The sequence below is a fragment of the Acanthamoeba castellanii genome (assembly GCF_000313135.1).
Source record: "Acanthamoeba castellanii str. Neff unplaced genomic scaffold scf7180000084741, whole genome shotgun sequence".
Classification (NCBI taxonomy): domain Eukaryota; phylum Discosea; order Longamoebia; family Acanthamoebidae; genus Acanthamoeba; species Acanthamoeba castellanii.
In genome coordinates this window covers 883880-898153 of record NW_004457702.1, presented here as the reverse complement: position 1 = coordinate 898153, position 14274 = coordinate 883880, and the positions used below count along the sequence as shown (strand labels likewise).

General features: G+C 58.1%; 6 protein-coding genes across 6 annotated transcripts; 3 read left to right on the top strand and 3 right to left on the bottom strand.

The window, feature by feature from the left end:
• Positions 1-212: 212 nt before the first annotated feature.
• Positions 213-1351, bottom strand: ACA1_175230 (phosphoglycerate mutase family domain containing protein; the record flags this gene model as incomplete). The annotated part of the gene is made up of 6 exons (XM_004356696.1): positions 213-231; positions 314-417; positions 489-643; positions 748-1017; positions 1110-1234; positions 1317-1351. 6 exons carry the CDS (start codon positions 1349-1351, stop codon positions 213-215), a joined length of 708 nt encoding a protein of 235 aa, XP_004356749.1.
• A 992-nt stretch (positions 1352-2343) lies between these two features.
• ACA1_175220 (uncharacterized protein) lies at positions 2344-3267 on the bottom strand (the record flags this gene model as incomplete). The annotated part of the gene is made up of 5 exons (XM_004356695.1): positions 2344-2393; positions 2492-2572; positions 2657-2798; positions 2886-3000; positions 3083-3267. The coding sequence occupies 5 exons, from the start codon at positions 3265-3267 to the stop codon at positions 2344-2346; spliced, it is 573 nt and encodes a 190-aa protein (XP_004356748.1).
• A 526-nt stretch (positions 3268-3793) lies between these two features.
• On the top strand, positions 3794-4293 carry ACA1_175210 (uncharacterized protein; the record flags this gene model as incomplete). Its single annotated transcript, XM_004356694.1, has 2 exons — positions 3794-4124; positions 4172-4293. 2 exons carry the CDS (start codon positions 3794-3796, stop codon positions 4291-4293), a joined length of 453 nt encoding a protein of 150 aa, XP_004356747.1.
• A 360-nt stretch (positions 4294-4653) lies between these two features.
• Positions 4654-6655, bottom strand: ACA1_175200 (mandelate racemase/muconate lactonizing enzyme family protein; the record flags this gene model as incomplete). The annotated part of the gene is made up of 9 exons (XM_004356693.1): positions 4654-4806; positions 4880-4980; positions 5068-5165; positions 5239-5311; positions 5380-5494; positions 5578-5727; positions 5854-6214; positions 6339-6492; positions 6604-6655. The coding sequence occupies 9 exons, from the start codon at positions 6653-6655 to the stop codon at positions 4654-4656; spliced, it is 1257 nt and encodes a 418-aa protein (XP_004356746.1).
• Positions 6656-7191: 536 nt separating this feature from the next.
• Positions 7192-11502, top strand: ACA1_175190 (6phosphofructokinase; the record flags this gene model as incomplete). The annotated part of the gene is made up of 19 exons (XM_004356692.1): positions 7192-7617; positions 7748-7849; positions 7978-8109; positions 8197-8317; positions 8380-8522; positions 8604-8728; positions 8818-8890; positions 8950-9045; positions 9137-9265; positions 9367-9501; positions 9571-9667; positions 9745-9881; positions 9985-10074; positions 10186-10389; positions 10467-10633; positions 10739-10851; positions 10935-11016; positions 11132-11212; positions 11289-11502. 19 exons carry the CDS (start codon positions 7192-7194, stop codon positions 11500-11502), a joined length of 2667 nt encoding a protein of 888 aa, XP_004356745.1.
• A 404-nt stretch (positions 11503-11906) lies between these two features.
• ACA1_175180 (uncharacterized protein) lies at positions 11907-14198 on the top strand (the record flags this gene model as incomplete). Its single annotated transcript, XM_004356691.1, has 10 exons — positions 11907-11958; positions 12034-12153; positions 12242-12479; positions 12547-12647; positions 12730-12867; positions 12977-13202; positions 13337-13421; positions 13495-13615; positions 13681-13779; positions 13933-14198. 10 exons carry the CDS (start codon positions 11907-11909, stop codon positions 14196-14198), a joined length of 1446 nt encoding a protein of 481 aa, XP_004356744.1.
• Positions 14199-14274: the final 76 nt, after the last annotated feature.

The window sequence follows — 14274 nt, the reverse complement described above, 5'->3', positions numbered from 1 at the left end:
TTGGGTGGTTTGCACTTTTTGTTCGAACTCCGGCGCGCCCAAGACACCAGCACGCGTCCCGTGATCCGGTACGTAGCGCAGACAACCGCAGCCGGTTGGGATGGCAGTGGTGCGATGAGAAGTCGCGACTTCTTGGCCGCGTGGCCCTTCTGCTTACCTTTTCTTTCTTTCTTCTTATTTTTATCTTTGGTCGTCGCCACACCAGTGCTGCGCTAGCACACTCCGCGCCAGCTGCGCGTCAAGCAAGCAGCACAGCTCAGCGGCAGAACGTGAACAAACGAAGAACCTGAACTAGCTGAAGAAAGGGGAGTACTGGGTGGTATCGGCCAGCGGTGATGAGGCCTGCCACACGCCCGGTCGCTCCTCCACGACCTTTGTCAGCGAACTGTAGGGCACCGCGGCCGGTCGCAGCTGGACCTGCGTCGATGACGTGCCGGTGCAGTTCAGAGCCAAACGCGAAGAAACATCAACGCAAGAAAGAAGAGCACCACGGCGAGGGCCTGCAGGATGGCCGACACGGGCGAGCCGTGGGTCACGATGACTGTGTTGGTGTCCCCAGGACTCCGGCATGCCAACAGGCTCTTGATGGCCAGGCCGCACCTCGCCCGCATGTCGCTCTCGCTTTCCGGGTACGTCGGCGTCACTGCGAGCACGCACGCCGACGTAGTGCGTTGTGTGCGATCAGTCATCTGCTCGTGCACCGCACACCCGCACGCACGATCGGTGGGCGGTCCGAACAGAGTGTACCAAGAGAAGCGTGGTCGACGTCAATGGGCGCTTCGGGGAGGAGCTCGAGGAGCTCGGGCGCGGTGAGATACTTGGGCGGGCTGCTGAAGTTGGCGGTCGACATGTACTCAGCGAAGCCCGTGTCTACCTTGATCGTCAGTCGCGGCTCGTCGGTGGTGGTGTGGTCTCGGGCGCTCCTGATGCCCTGGATGATATGGTGTGCCGTCTGCACGCAGCGAAGGAATGGCGAACTGTACACTTGCGTGATGCCTTCCCGCGCCAGCTGCGCGCCTGCGCACTCACGTTCTTGTCATGACGGCTCACAGAAGAAGAAGAAGAAGAGAGAAGGCAAGAGCGCAACAAACACGGCAAGTTCGCCGCACCTGTCTTGAAGGCCTGTGTGGCGCCGGTCTCGGTGAGTGGCGGGTCAAAAGCGCGAGGGGCAGTCAGAGCCCAGTCGGCTGCCACGTCGTCCACCCGCTCCCCATGGCGGACAAGCCAGACCGTCCTGCTCAATACACACGTTCAGTCGCAGTCCCCAACTCCCTTCGCTTTCACCCCCCCCCCAACATCATCCAAGCCAACCATACCTTCGTATGCTTACTGCCCCTCCTTCCGTGGCCATGTGCGCTTGCGGCTGGCTGACTTTTAAGAAGGCGTTTTTCTTTTGCTTGTGTTCCAAAATGCAGTAAAATAATAAGCTGCTGGGTGGCCATAGGGGGCCTTGGTGGTAAAGGCAAAGAAGGGGTAGAGAGTGTGAGTGATGCCTTTGGCTGTGCCCATCATGGCAGGGCTGCAAGCATCTACATTGGTCACAGTGGGACCCCAGTGGCCTCACTCAGTTGATTAGGGCTACTGGCAGGGGCTGCACTCACAACATGGCCACTGGCAGTTGCACTTGGGCTGGTCCAAGGTAGACTGCTTCCTGGGATCAATCATCAAGCTTGCCATGCAAGGTGGGCAGGACTTGAATACAAGCCTGCCAAACATGTGAAAGTGGTTGAGGAGGGGTGCCTGTCCACAATTCCAGCAGAGACTTGTCATCATTCAACCAGTGCAGGGTGACATTGTAGAGGAGTTTGGCTATACAGAGAGCCTCCCCCCACCACTCTCAACTGATGCAAGCCATATTGAGGAGACAGCAAACACTGTTCATGCTGGTTGGTAAGGGAATATGTATCCTGTTTGCTCCATCTTCAACAAACCCACCACTTCACTACAGCACACAGCCCTTTCCTTCTCCACCTCCCCTCCTTCACACAAGAGGGCACATTGCCTGCCAGCTTCTCCAGTGAATTCAGCACATTTTTATTCAACTTTAACTTGTTGATTTTTCAGCACTATCAGTTCAACTTTTACCTGTAGTTGTAGTGGTCTGTGAGGTTGAAGTTGAGTCAACTGACATGAGCAGTCATTTGGACACTGTGTGTGCAACCATTGCCAGGATTGGAGAGGGCACACCTGCAATGTACTTAGGCAGCCTGAACACACCACCCAGTTTGGTGTGTGGCTGTGATGGTGATGTCCTAGAAACGGAATGGGCTGTGATGTAAAGAGGACAAAATGCAATTCTGATTCTGGTGATGGACAACAACCATAAGTGGGTTTGGGGATTGCTTAGTTGGCGGCAAGGGTGCTGTTGCTGTTGCCCTTGTAGTAGATGACGCCTGAGTAGGTAGGTGGGTGGGTGGAAGAGAAAGGCGACCGACCACCAATTCAGACAACATAACGGAGACACACACGCAGGGGTGAAAGTTGTTCGCACCGATGACGCCAACGACGACCTCTTTGGTCTCCCCGTTGGCATCGATGTCGAACACGCCGTTCGCGGTGATGAGGCCCACGGCTGTGCATGGTGGTGTGTCGGGTGGGTGCGGGTGCATCATCAGTCAGTGCTCCAGCAGCAACCACCAGCCACCACATTATGCACCCTGGTCGAAAGCGCCGAAGCCCTTGGTCACCTTCCACGAGGTGGCGAAACCGTAGGAGTAGGGGTACGGGTTGATCCGGCCAATGCTCGAGTCTTCAAACTCGAGCCTATGGTTCTTCTGCGTCGTGTGCACACCGAACGACTGTCGCACGCACACAAACGCAAATGAGACGCCACGGCAAATTGGAACAAAGAACGAAAGCGAAAAAAGGCTTATTGGGGGGCGTACAAGAGAGCCCTTGGAGGTCCAGGAGTAGGAGGTGAAGTTGTAGTTGGTGAAAAAGTCCAGGTTCGAGACACTGCCGATCAGCTTCCTCACGCTCGTTGCCACATTACCGTCGCCCCTTGCATCGCAGATTGAAAGAATAGAAGAGTGTTAGTGCAGATGATTGGTGTGAAATATTGAACGGTTCAAAGGGGGAGTACTTGATGTGAGTGAGGACCTCCTGGGACTGGGCCTTGAGGTGGCAGTTGGCGCTGCTCTTGTCGGCCGAGAAGTCGCACTTGCCGCGGTACTCGAGCGCAAAGTCGAGGTTCTTGACCGCCGTCACCGAGACCGCGAGCGCAGCCAGCACCACAACCAACAAAACAAACACCTTGCTGTTCATCATCTTGGACCTACTTACTTCTTGTGAGTGTTTCTTGTGAGTGGGCTTCCTTGCCAAAATACCCCTCCTACCCCAACATAATATGTTGTTTATCCTACTCCGTGATTGGTGCATCGCGCGCTGATTTGTCCGTGGGGCCATGACGATCTCGGTGAAGCGGTCGGGGTCATGCTTGAGGCCCTGTCCGTGGGCCGTGGCGATCTCGGTGAAGGCGCGGTCGTCTGCGTGTTGGCGATGGCCCACGACGCTCCGGCCACGGAACGGGGGTGCTTCCTGCGGTCCGATACCCGGAAAATGGGGAAAGCGGGGGGGTGTGTGGGTCTTTTCTTTTTTGTTTTGTTTCGAATCGGACGGCGTTGCCGGCGGCACCCGGAGGTGGCTGGGGAGCGTGCGGCGGGTCCTGGCGGAGCACGTGGGGGCCGCCGGCTATCGCGTCGTTGAGGGCGGCGTTGGCGATGGCCATGACGCCGTGTGCGGTGTGTTGGGGTGCTGGGCAGTGTGCGACGATCGGGGGCTGCTCGCCGTGGGCATGAACGGGCGGTACTACGACGACGACGCCGGCGGCGGTCGTTTCATTCCGTGGTGCGATGCGCTACTGGTGCTGCCGGCGTGCTATACGGCGCACTGGCGAGACTCCGACTACGACGTCGACGACGAGGCGCGTTTCGCCACGGGCGTTTGCTGCGCGGCGGCAGTGCTCGAGCGGTGGAAGGTGTGTCCTTCGGTATGTTGGTGCGGCGGTGCGAGCCGGGCCTGGTGCGCATCGTGCCGCGGGATCGCGACCCTCCTGACGGACTTCAGGCACGGCGCTCTGACGGCCTGCGCGGTGTTGGCGTTGGGTCCGGCGGGGCTGGACGCTGGTGTACACGCCCCGGCTGTTGGCTTTTGCGCCTGTGACTGGGAGCAGCGTCAATGGTGATGTCAGCAATTCGGTCGGACAGCTACTGGTTCAGCGGGTGTGCACCACCCTCCAAGGTGGAAGAGGGCGTCCAGCTCAATGCCTGTTCTGATGCCCACCATGATGCCTGATTTGCAGAAGGTGTGGGCCATGAAGATGGTAGTGTCCAGGCCTGCTGCCTTGGCAATGCCCTTGAGGATGGTTGCACAATGGTCTGAGGAGAGGTTGTTGTAGGGCAGTGTGAGCTTGAAGACACTCCTTTGAAGCAGCAGCTTACCCATAACCAAGAGTCTCAAGCACTAGATGGGGAACACCCTTCCCACTTTCCTGCTGTGCTTGCTATAGTCTACTCTGCCTCAACCTGTTTGATAGCCATACACTCCCCCCCCCCATTTTGCCTTTAGTGGGACTTCGGCTGATTTTTGGCTTTTTTGTGTATATCCCACTTGAGTGGTATCATATGATGTGGCCACATGTGCCCAGCCAGTCCACTAGTGCTGGTGCCGAGGGTAGGGCCTCTGCAGCTTGAGACCGTCTTTGTTGAGGTCCACGCCCCAGCCGTGCTTGTTCTCGTCCAGTTGCAGGTAGCCCTGGTCGTCCGGCAGCGGCTCGTTGGTGAACAGATTGGCGAACACTGGTACCACCTGTTATGGTGACAACATGTTTCAGATTGTTGTGTTGCGTGTCGTGTGTCGTGTCGTGTTTCGCGTGTTTTACCTTATCGGCCTTGGGGCTCATGATCAGGATCTCGGCCATGGGCGAGTTGGCATAGGCGAACTGCAGGTGGTAGGAGAACACCGACGAGCCGTGCGGAATCACTTCACATGGTCATCGCGTTCACGCCCCACGGTGAGCGGCGGCCCACATATGATAATGATGGGTGGAGTGGGGGCGGAGATACTCACCAGGGATGTCATAGGCCGCAGCCATGGAGTAGATCTTCTTGGCCTCAGTGAGGCCTCCCACCCAGGTGATGTCGGGCTGAAGAATGTCCACGCACCGCCTGTGGTCACACCCACCAGCATTACACCACGACGCCAAACACAGCCGCACACAACGTGACAAATCTTCCGCACCTTTCGATGAGCTCGCGGAAGCCGTAGCGCGTGTACTCGTGCTCGCCCGTAGTCAACAAACAAGAGGCCTCGCCTGTACACCATCAAGCAAGACACCAATGAGTGGAGCGGCGCGAGTGCTGGTGGATGGGGAGGCAGCACCTTTGCCCTTCTTGACCTGCGAGTAGCCGTCGTAGTCATCGGGGGGAAGGAACTCCTCGATCCACTTGATCTTGTAGGGCTCCACCGCCTTGGCCAGAGCGATCGCGTACGGCACCTGATTGTTTATCGTAACAAAAATCAGTCCATAAATTGGTGATAAAACACAATAATGCCTGCCAAAGGGAAGAGAAGAGGAACCGTGAGGGACATGTAGCAGTCGATCATCAGCGGGAAGTCGGGGCCGACGCTCTCCCTGTGCTTTCTGACACACTCGATGTTCTTCCTCATGCCTTCTTCGCCTTCGGCGTGAGAGTAGGGCAGAGGGAACTTGGCCGCGTGGAAGCCCATCTGCGCTCGAGCGGTCGCAGAGGTCAGCAGGGTACTTGACAAGCATGCGTACGTGTCTCCGTGCGGGTCGGAGTGTGCGTGTGCGTGTGCGTGCGGGGTGCGTATTAGTGTGTCATATGTGAGCACCTTCTTAGCGAGGTCGGGCCGGCTGGTGGTGGCGTAGACGGGCAGCTTCTCCTTAGTCTTGCCGCCGAGGAGGTTGTAGATGGGCTCCTGCCAGAGCTTGCCGAGGCAGTCCCACAGGGCGAGATCGACGGCCGACAAGGCCTGGATGGCCAGGCCCTTGCGGCCGTAGGGCATCGACCCGCGCCACATCTGGTCCCACATCAGCTCCACGTTGCGCACGTCCTGGCCCTCGACGAACCGCGAGAAGTGGTTCTCGATCAAGTAGCACGCCGGCTCGCCGCCGATGCTGGTGCCCACGCCCACCGTGCCGTCCTCCAGCTCGGCCTCTACGATGACCGTGCCCAGCACGTCGATTCCCCAGCTGCGTGTACGTAGTGGTCATGAACGCGTTTCTCAGTAGAAGAAGATAAAGGAGAAGGGAAAGCAGTAAAAGATAAAGAAGAAGATGAAGGAGAAGAAGCAGTAGAAGCAAAACAATGGCTTACCTGACGCGGGACTTGCGGTAGGGCGGGTAGACGGACATGGGGTTGGAGATGGGCGTGTCGATGATCCAGTGGCCCGACTGCTGGCGGTGGTAGTCGGCTCCGGCCTCGTCCTTCTGAACGACGTAGGCCCTCAGCTCCTTCACTCGCGGCTTCTCTGTGGTGTTGAGTTAAAAAAACAAAGTAGAGAGAAGATGTGAGGCTAGGCCATCCATACCACGACACGCTCTACACGACATGACAGGGGATATGCTGGTGGTACGTGTACCGCGTTGAACTGGGGTAGTGGAGGAGAAGTGGCGAGACGACAGCAGGGGCATGGTCCCTGCTCGCGGCCCAGTGACCTGCTTGTTCTTGTGAGGTTACCACAAAAGGAGAAGAGTTAGACACACCATCATGTCCACCCTCTCTGTCCCAGCTCCACCCCTTCGAACTCCTCCTTCGCCAAGAGACACTTTAAGTGAAGCAGGAAGCCATCTTTGTTGGCTGAAAGTGGGTGGGAGCGCACCAAGCCAACAAGAGTGCGGCTGACGCTGGTGGCCCGCTTCATGTCTAGCTACTGCTTCTTCTTCGTTGTTTCTGTTCGAACTGTGGTACTCAGTGCCAGCCCACCGCGGTGTTCAAGAAAATGATTTTCTCCTAGTTTTCCGTTGGGACTTTCTGGGGTACTCACTCTTTGTCAGCACGACCGGCTGCGGGAGATACAATAAATCAACAGTGGCGCCTGCTTTATTTTCAATCGTTTGCTCTTCTCGGCCCGGGTCCCACGAGCATTGGCACAGCGCTCCATCGATAATCTGCAAAAAATCGAGTAGAGCGGCAATCTTTTTTTTCTCAATTTAGATTGACGTGAGAAATGTCGTTCCTTCGCTTCCTCGAGCTGCGCAATCGATGGATCACGAATCCTGCACCTGGTGGCCCCTCTCTTCGACTGTCATCGTCGGACCAGATGGGTGCGCGACTCTCCTCGACCGACGCCATCCTCGGCCACAATGGAGGAAATGGCGATGAGGGCGAAGAGCTCTTCACCTTCGAACCATCCTCGTTCACGTCCGTTGGCTCGCCGTCATCGAGCCTGCTGGCCTCATCGCCGCACGAGCACCGGCAGATGCAGGAGTTCTTCACCCTGCTCGAGCAGAGAAAGAAGATGCAGCTCAAGGAGCTGGCCAACCGCAAGGGCAGCCAAGAGCACGATGACGAGAGGAGAAAGAGGAAGCCGGGCTGGGGCCAGGCCATCGGAGTCATCACCAGCGGAGGCGACGCTCAGGGCATGAATGCCGCCGTGCGTGCCGTCGTGCGCGTTGCTCTCCAGGTGAGTCATTCTTGTGTGTCGTGTGTCGTGTGTCGTGTGTCGTGTGTGTGTCGTGCGTCGTGCATGAGGCTAACCAAGCGGTGGCTTGAATTGGCTCAAGAGAGGCGCCAGGGTGTACGCCATCTGCGAGGGCTACAAGGGCCTGCTCGACAACGAGATCGTCGAAATGACCTGGGGCGACGTCTCCGGCATCCTCGCGCAGGTACGCGAGCTCTTCTCTTCATCGGCGACGATCGCTTCGTCGCCACCTCTTGCCTCCAACGAGCTGGCCACTCACCACCCTGCGCCTGATGGTCGTCTCGCACCTTGCCTGCGTATTGATCGATGTAGGGAGGCACGGTGATTGGTACCGCGCGATGCGATGAGTTCAAGGAGTGGGAGGGAATGAAGAAAGCCGTCCGCACGCTCATCCACCACCGAATCTCCAAGCTGGTGGTCGTCGGCGGTGACGGCTCGCTCACGGTGCGTCAAGCTTCACCCGCACCACCTTCTCTCTTTTCTTCTTCTTGTATTGAAGCTCAGCGTCTTCTTGCTGTGATTGCTACCCAGGGTGCCAATCTCCTTCGAGAGCGCTACCCGAAGCTGGTGGACGAGCTCGTGGCGGAGGGCAAGGTCAAGCGAGAGCACGCCGCCGAGCAGCTGCTCATCATCGGCCTCGTGGGCTCGATTGGTACATTCCACAGCTTTGCCATGATAACCTTTTTTCTAAATTCACTCACGCTCCTTTCTTAGATAACGACATGTGGGGCACGGACATGACCATCGGCGCCGACTCGGCACTGCATCGCATTCTCGAGGCCATCGACGCCATCTCGTCCACGGCGGCCTCGCACAAGCGGTCCTTCGTCGTCGAAGTCATGGGCCGGCACTGCGGCGTAAGTCCTTCGCCCACCACCTGTGGCTGCCCCAATTCAGCCGATCAATCCGGGCCTAATCTTCTTTCTTTGCATGGTCAGTGGCTGGCGCTGATGGCTGGTCTCGCGACCGGTGCCGACTACGTGCTGGTCCCCGAGTCGCCGGTGGCCAACTGGCAGCGTCACATGTGCGAACGAATCGATCAGGGCCGCAGCTCCGGCAGGAGGTGCGCCATAGCCCCGGAGAGAGCATGCCGTTGACCGAAGTGAACTCATCTTCTCTCGCCACACGTGTGTGTGTGTGGTGCGTTGGCAGGTCGAGTATTGTGATTGTAGCCGAGGGCGCCATTGACATCGATGGCAAACCCATCAAATCTGATGACGTCAAGGTAGAACACTTGACTCCACGCGTTTCAATGCAATTTTACTCACACCTTTCCCATGCCAGCGCGTTCTCGACACTGAGCTGGGCCACGATACGCGCGTCACCATTCTGGGCCACGTACAGCGCGGCGGCACGCCCTCGGCCTACGATCGGATCATGGTACGTAGCGCGCGCACACCTGAACACTCACCGCACCGATCGATGCATGTGTGCTAACCTACATACATGAACCGCATATGCTGTTTCGCAGTCCACGCGACTCGGTGCGGAAGCAGTTGACGCACTGTTCTCCGAAGACGCGGCCAACATGGAGTCGCGTCTCATCTGCACATCCGGCAGCTCCATCGTCCTCAAACCGCTCATGGAGTGCGTCGCTCGGGTACCTCAATACGCTACACACCACGCACGGCACACAGCGCAGCACACAACACGCATGGCACACGCACACAGCACATGCTCATCATGTAAAGCGATCACCAGACCAAGGAGGTGGCGCGCTTGATTGAGGCCAAGAAGTACAATGAGGCTCGTGCGATGCGAGGTCAGCAGTTCATCGACTCCCAGGCGGCCTTCGTCACCTTCGCCCGACCCAAGCCCCACTTCCACGCTCCCTCGGTATATTTTTGTTTTTGTTTTTGTTTTGCTTTATTTTGTTTTCTTCTGACCCATGCACCGCTCGCTCAGAACACGGCCCCGCACATCGCTGTAATGCACGCGGGGGCGTCGTCGCCCGGCATGAACACGGCCGTCCGCGCCGCAGTCCGTCTGGCCCTCGATAAAGGTGACGGTCACACGATACGACCGACACGACACGTCCAACGACACGACACAGTGCTCACTCGCAATGACCGCTCGCAGGTTTTCGCGTGTTCGCGGTCTACGAGGGTTTCGAAGGTCTGGTGCGCGGCGACGTGCGCGAGGTCGATTGGATGACGGTCAACGGCTGGTCCTCCATCGGAGGCTCCCTCCTCGGCACCTCGCGAGCGGCCCCCAAGGTACCCCCGCCAATAATAATAATAATAATAATAGTAATAATAATAAATGCCTTGACAGCTAAGCGTTGCAGCTGACCGTTTGGTCCGGCTGTCGTCGTCACAGGGCAAACCCGAGCTCCAGAAGATCGCCGATGTTCTTGAAAGGTTCAACATCGACAATCTTCTCATTATCGGCGGCTGGGAGGCTCTCGAGGTATCTCTCCGTCTTTCCTGCCGTGCGTGTCGTGTCGTGTCGCCGTGCGAGTGTCGTGTCGTGCGTGTGTCGTGTCGTAATTGCGAATTTTGTGTGCGGTGATAAAAACAGGGCGTGATGCTGCTGGACAAGCGAAAGGAGAAGTTCCCCAAGCTGGGACTCACGAAGATCCTGATCCCGGCGACCATCAGCAACAACCTGCCCGCCACCGAATTCTCCATCGGCTCGGACACCTCCCTCAACAACATCCTCGAAGCCATGGACAAGATCAAGCAGGCACCATGTCCACCTCCGTCTTCCCGCATCACCGTAATTGTACGAATTGTTTTCTGACCCGCACACGCACAACCGCACACACATCATCGCACACGCCCGACCGCACGCACACGCAGAGCGCTATCACTGTAGGTCGAGTGTTTGTGGTGGAGGTGATGGGCGCCTACTGCGGTTACCTGGCCCTCAACGCCGCGCTAGGCGCCGGTGCAGAGACCGTGTACCTGCCCGAGGAGGGCATCACCCTCGACCTCCTCAAGGACAACAGCCTCGAGCTTGTCCAACGGTTCCACCGCCTCTGCGCTCTGCCTCCTCCGCCTCTCTGCCCTAACATTGCATCCTCCCGCCCACACGACACACACGACACACACGACACACACGACACACGCAGGTTTGCGCACAAGAACAAGTCCATGGCGGGCGGCATGGGCCTGATCGTCATCAACGAGAAGGCCAACAAGGTGTACAACACCAACTTCGTGGCCTCGCTCTTTGAGGAAGAAGGTTGGTCATTCTTGCTCCCCCCCCCTCCCACCACTGGCGCCTTTCATTCCTGATCGTCGGCTCGTGTTGGTGATGACTACCAGGCAAGGGCAGTTTCTCGGTGCGCAAGGCCGTGCTTGGCCATCTGCAGCAGGGCGGCGATCCCTCTCCCATCGATCGTATTCGGTATCACACGCCGCCCGCACATGCACGCACGCCGCACACAGTGCGCACGGCTCAGGATAGTAGTGATATCACTCATCATTCATCGCTTCGCTTGGTGTGTATGTATGGTCTCCAGAGCCGTACGCATGGCGGCGGAGGCCATCGAGTTCATCGGCCGCGCTGCCGCGACCGCCACGCCTTCCGCTCCGCATCCCAGGTAACTTCAATCTCGTGACCGCGCACGCACACAACCTGCTCACCCGACACACACGACACACACGACACGCGGGCAGTGCGGTGGTCGGAGAAATCGCGGGCGAGACGCTGACGACGCCGCTGGAGCGGGTCCTGCCCATGATCGACGTCGCGCGTCGTCGGCCGATCGACCAGTGGTGGCTCTCCCTCCGCGAGTGCTTCCACCTCCTCGCCGTGCCCGAGGCCTTCAACTCCTCCACCGCCGCCACCCACTCCGCCGCCACCCATTCCTCATCCTCATCGTCTTCTTGATCTTCATCGATTCAATAACCACACTTCTCAATCTGGCTCATGTTGTGTGTGAGGTCGCCTGACTGTGTGTGTGTCGTGTGTGTCGTGAGTCGTGTGTGTGCGGTGAGATTCGTGCACGCGGCTATGGTGACAGTTCTGCGGAAATTTGAGCCCCTCGGAGATTAGGTTACGTGTGCCACTGGATTCTTGGTTGGGTCCACCCTTCTTTTCCCCCCTTTCTCGCCCGCTTTGATTTGGCCCCCATCACACTCGTCTTCTTCTCTCTTTGCGAACCGCCGACGTCTGGGCGCAAGCACCAACGGACATGATCGTTCTCTTCTGGGTGGCCTCACCCCTTTCCTCTATTACATCTTTTACATCTCTTGCAAAGTGTTTAGTACCGAACTTGTGTGCTGGTTACCATCATGGCCAGAGTCAAGTCCCTCATGCTGGGCTATCAGCTCATAGCTGTCGTTGGTACTTGCTAACCCCCCCCCTACTACAGACCATGTTGTTTTATAACACGCTACATTGCTCTCACCCCAACACCAGGAATTCTACTGGTGGGCCTGTTCGTGTCGGAGCTGATGGAGGACAGCAAGCGGCATTCAGAGGCCTGGCTCATCACACGACTCGTCCTCGCCATCTTCCTCTACGTCTACGTCATCCTCAGTACTCCACACTTTCTTCTTTCTTCTTTTTCTTCTACTACTACTACTTCATGTGTGACTGACTTGACGTTCTTCTCCTTCTTCTTCAGGCCTGGTGCCGCTGTGGGCCTTCTTTAGCGAGTGGCGCGGGCGCGGGTGCAAGGCCCTCATGCGGCGGCTGGTGTCGGTGCCCACCGTGCTGCTCCTCCTCTCGCTGGTGGCCCTCGTCGCCGTCGACTCGGTCTCGTTCCTGGTCAAGCAGGAGGACCGCGCCCTGTTCGGCGCCTTCCACGTCCTCAGCATCCTCTGCGCCCTCTTCGAGTTCGTCTTCCTGATGCTGCGCCAGCGGTACGCCACCTTAATCGCACTTTTAAGGTGGCGTTCAACTAACCATTAAGGTGGCGCATGATGTCAGGCAAGCGAAGGAGGACATGCGGATGAACTCGCGGGTGTGCGACCTGCTGGTGATGTCCATCGTTACCATCTACAGCGCCCTGGCCGTGGTCGACGTCGTGGGTACTTGCGGTGTTGCTGTCAGCATGACGTACAGCGCCACCTTAACGATGATTGTCATGCTCGCTCGTCGTTGGGGGGGTAGGTTCGGCGTACGGGTACGCGCACCGGCTGGAGAAGAAGCTGCCGGAGGTGGTCCCCATCTCGACCCTCGTGCTGCCACTCGTGGTCGAATTCCACCGTAACATCGCACGCCATTGGCTCAAATTTAACTTTGAACCCCGTACGACACGACACGACCAACGACACGACACGACCAACGACACGACACGACACATTCTTACGATGGTGTGTGGTGCGTGTGCGTGTGCGTGTGCGTGTGTTGCGGTTAGATGCGCACAAACGCGGCGAGCGGGTGTGCTTCCCGGGCGAGGGAGTGCTGCTGTTCGTGGTGGCGGCGCTGATGATGCTGGCCATCGCGTTCATACCCCACACCTGGCGCTACCTGTTCGCCCTCCTCTCCGTGCTGGTGGGCAGCCTGCTCTTCTACACCATCTTCGCCCTCTGGCACTGGACCCCGACCGATCCCGCCCTCTACCGCAACCTCGCCGCCCACTGGTCCGCTCATCACCCAACACCACGCCCGCCCCCCCAATTCTTCGTTAACCACTTCCCGTGTGTCGTGTGCGTGCATGCATGTGCGTGCTGTGTGCGTGTGCGTGTTGTGTTGTGTGCGGGTGCGTGTGCGATAGGGTGGTGATAACGTTCGATCGAGTGCTGCTGGGCATTACGTCGTCTGTGACGTCGGTCATCTTCATCGTGTTCGTCTGTACCCAGGTACTGGACCCCGGTGGGTTGCCCATGGTTTGCGAAAGGGCCGGCCTAACGAAATTTGGGTGGGCGCACGCAGGCCGAGAATGCGATGGTGGTGATCACGCTGCTCCTGCTGCTGTTCACGCACATCATGCAGACCTTCTTCATGATCTGGCTCATGGACATCAAGAAGATCAGCACCAACTGGACCCACCTCGGTACCACCACGCAAGCCTTCTTCTTTCAGTGTTCTTTCTTTTCTTTTCTTACACTTCCTGCCCAGGTCGATTCGGTCAGCTGGCGATGATCGTGTACAATTTGTTCGCGTTCCTGCTCTACGCCTTCTACGCCAACGACGCCTACGAGAGCTCCTCCGCCGCCGGTACCAGTCGCGCTCTGCCCCCCCCCCCAACACCTCATTTGCTCCGTTCTCAACGCACACGACACGACCAACGACACGACACACGACGCGACACGACACGACACGACGCACACGACACACGACGCGACACGACCAACAACACACGACCAACAGGTAAGGTGGTGATTGTGGTCTCGTTCTTCGTGGCGACGTCGTTCTGGGACCTGGCGATCCACTGGTCCGAGTTCTCGTTCGTGCGGCCGGGCGAGGCGCAGGAGGTGGTCGAGGAGGAGCACGGCTACGTGTACCACGCCGTCGGCGACGGGGACGACAACGACGACGAGCGCCAGCGCTACTACAAGGACGAAGGCGAAGAGGCGCAGCACCACCAGCCGGCCGTGCTGACGTCATACATCGAGGGCGGCGCGCAGGCCGACTGAAGAGAGGAATGTGGAATGCAAGCTGCCCCCCCCCACTCGGTGGTGAAGTTGTCTTCATGACAAAAAACATAGACAT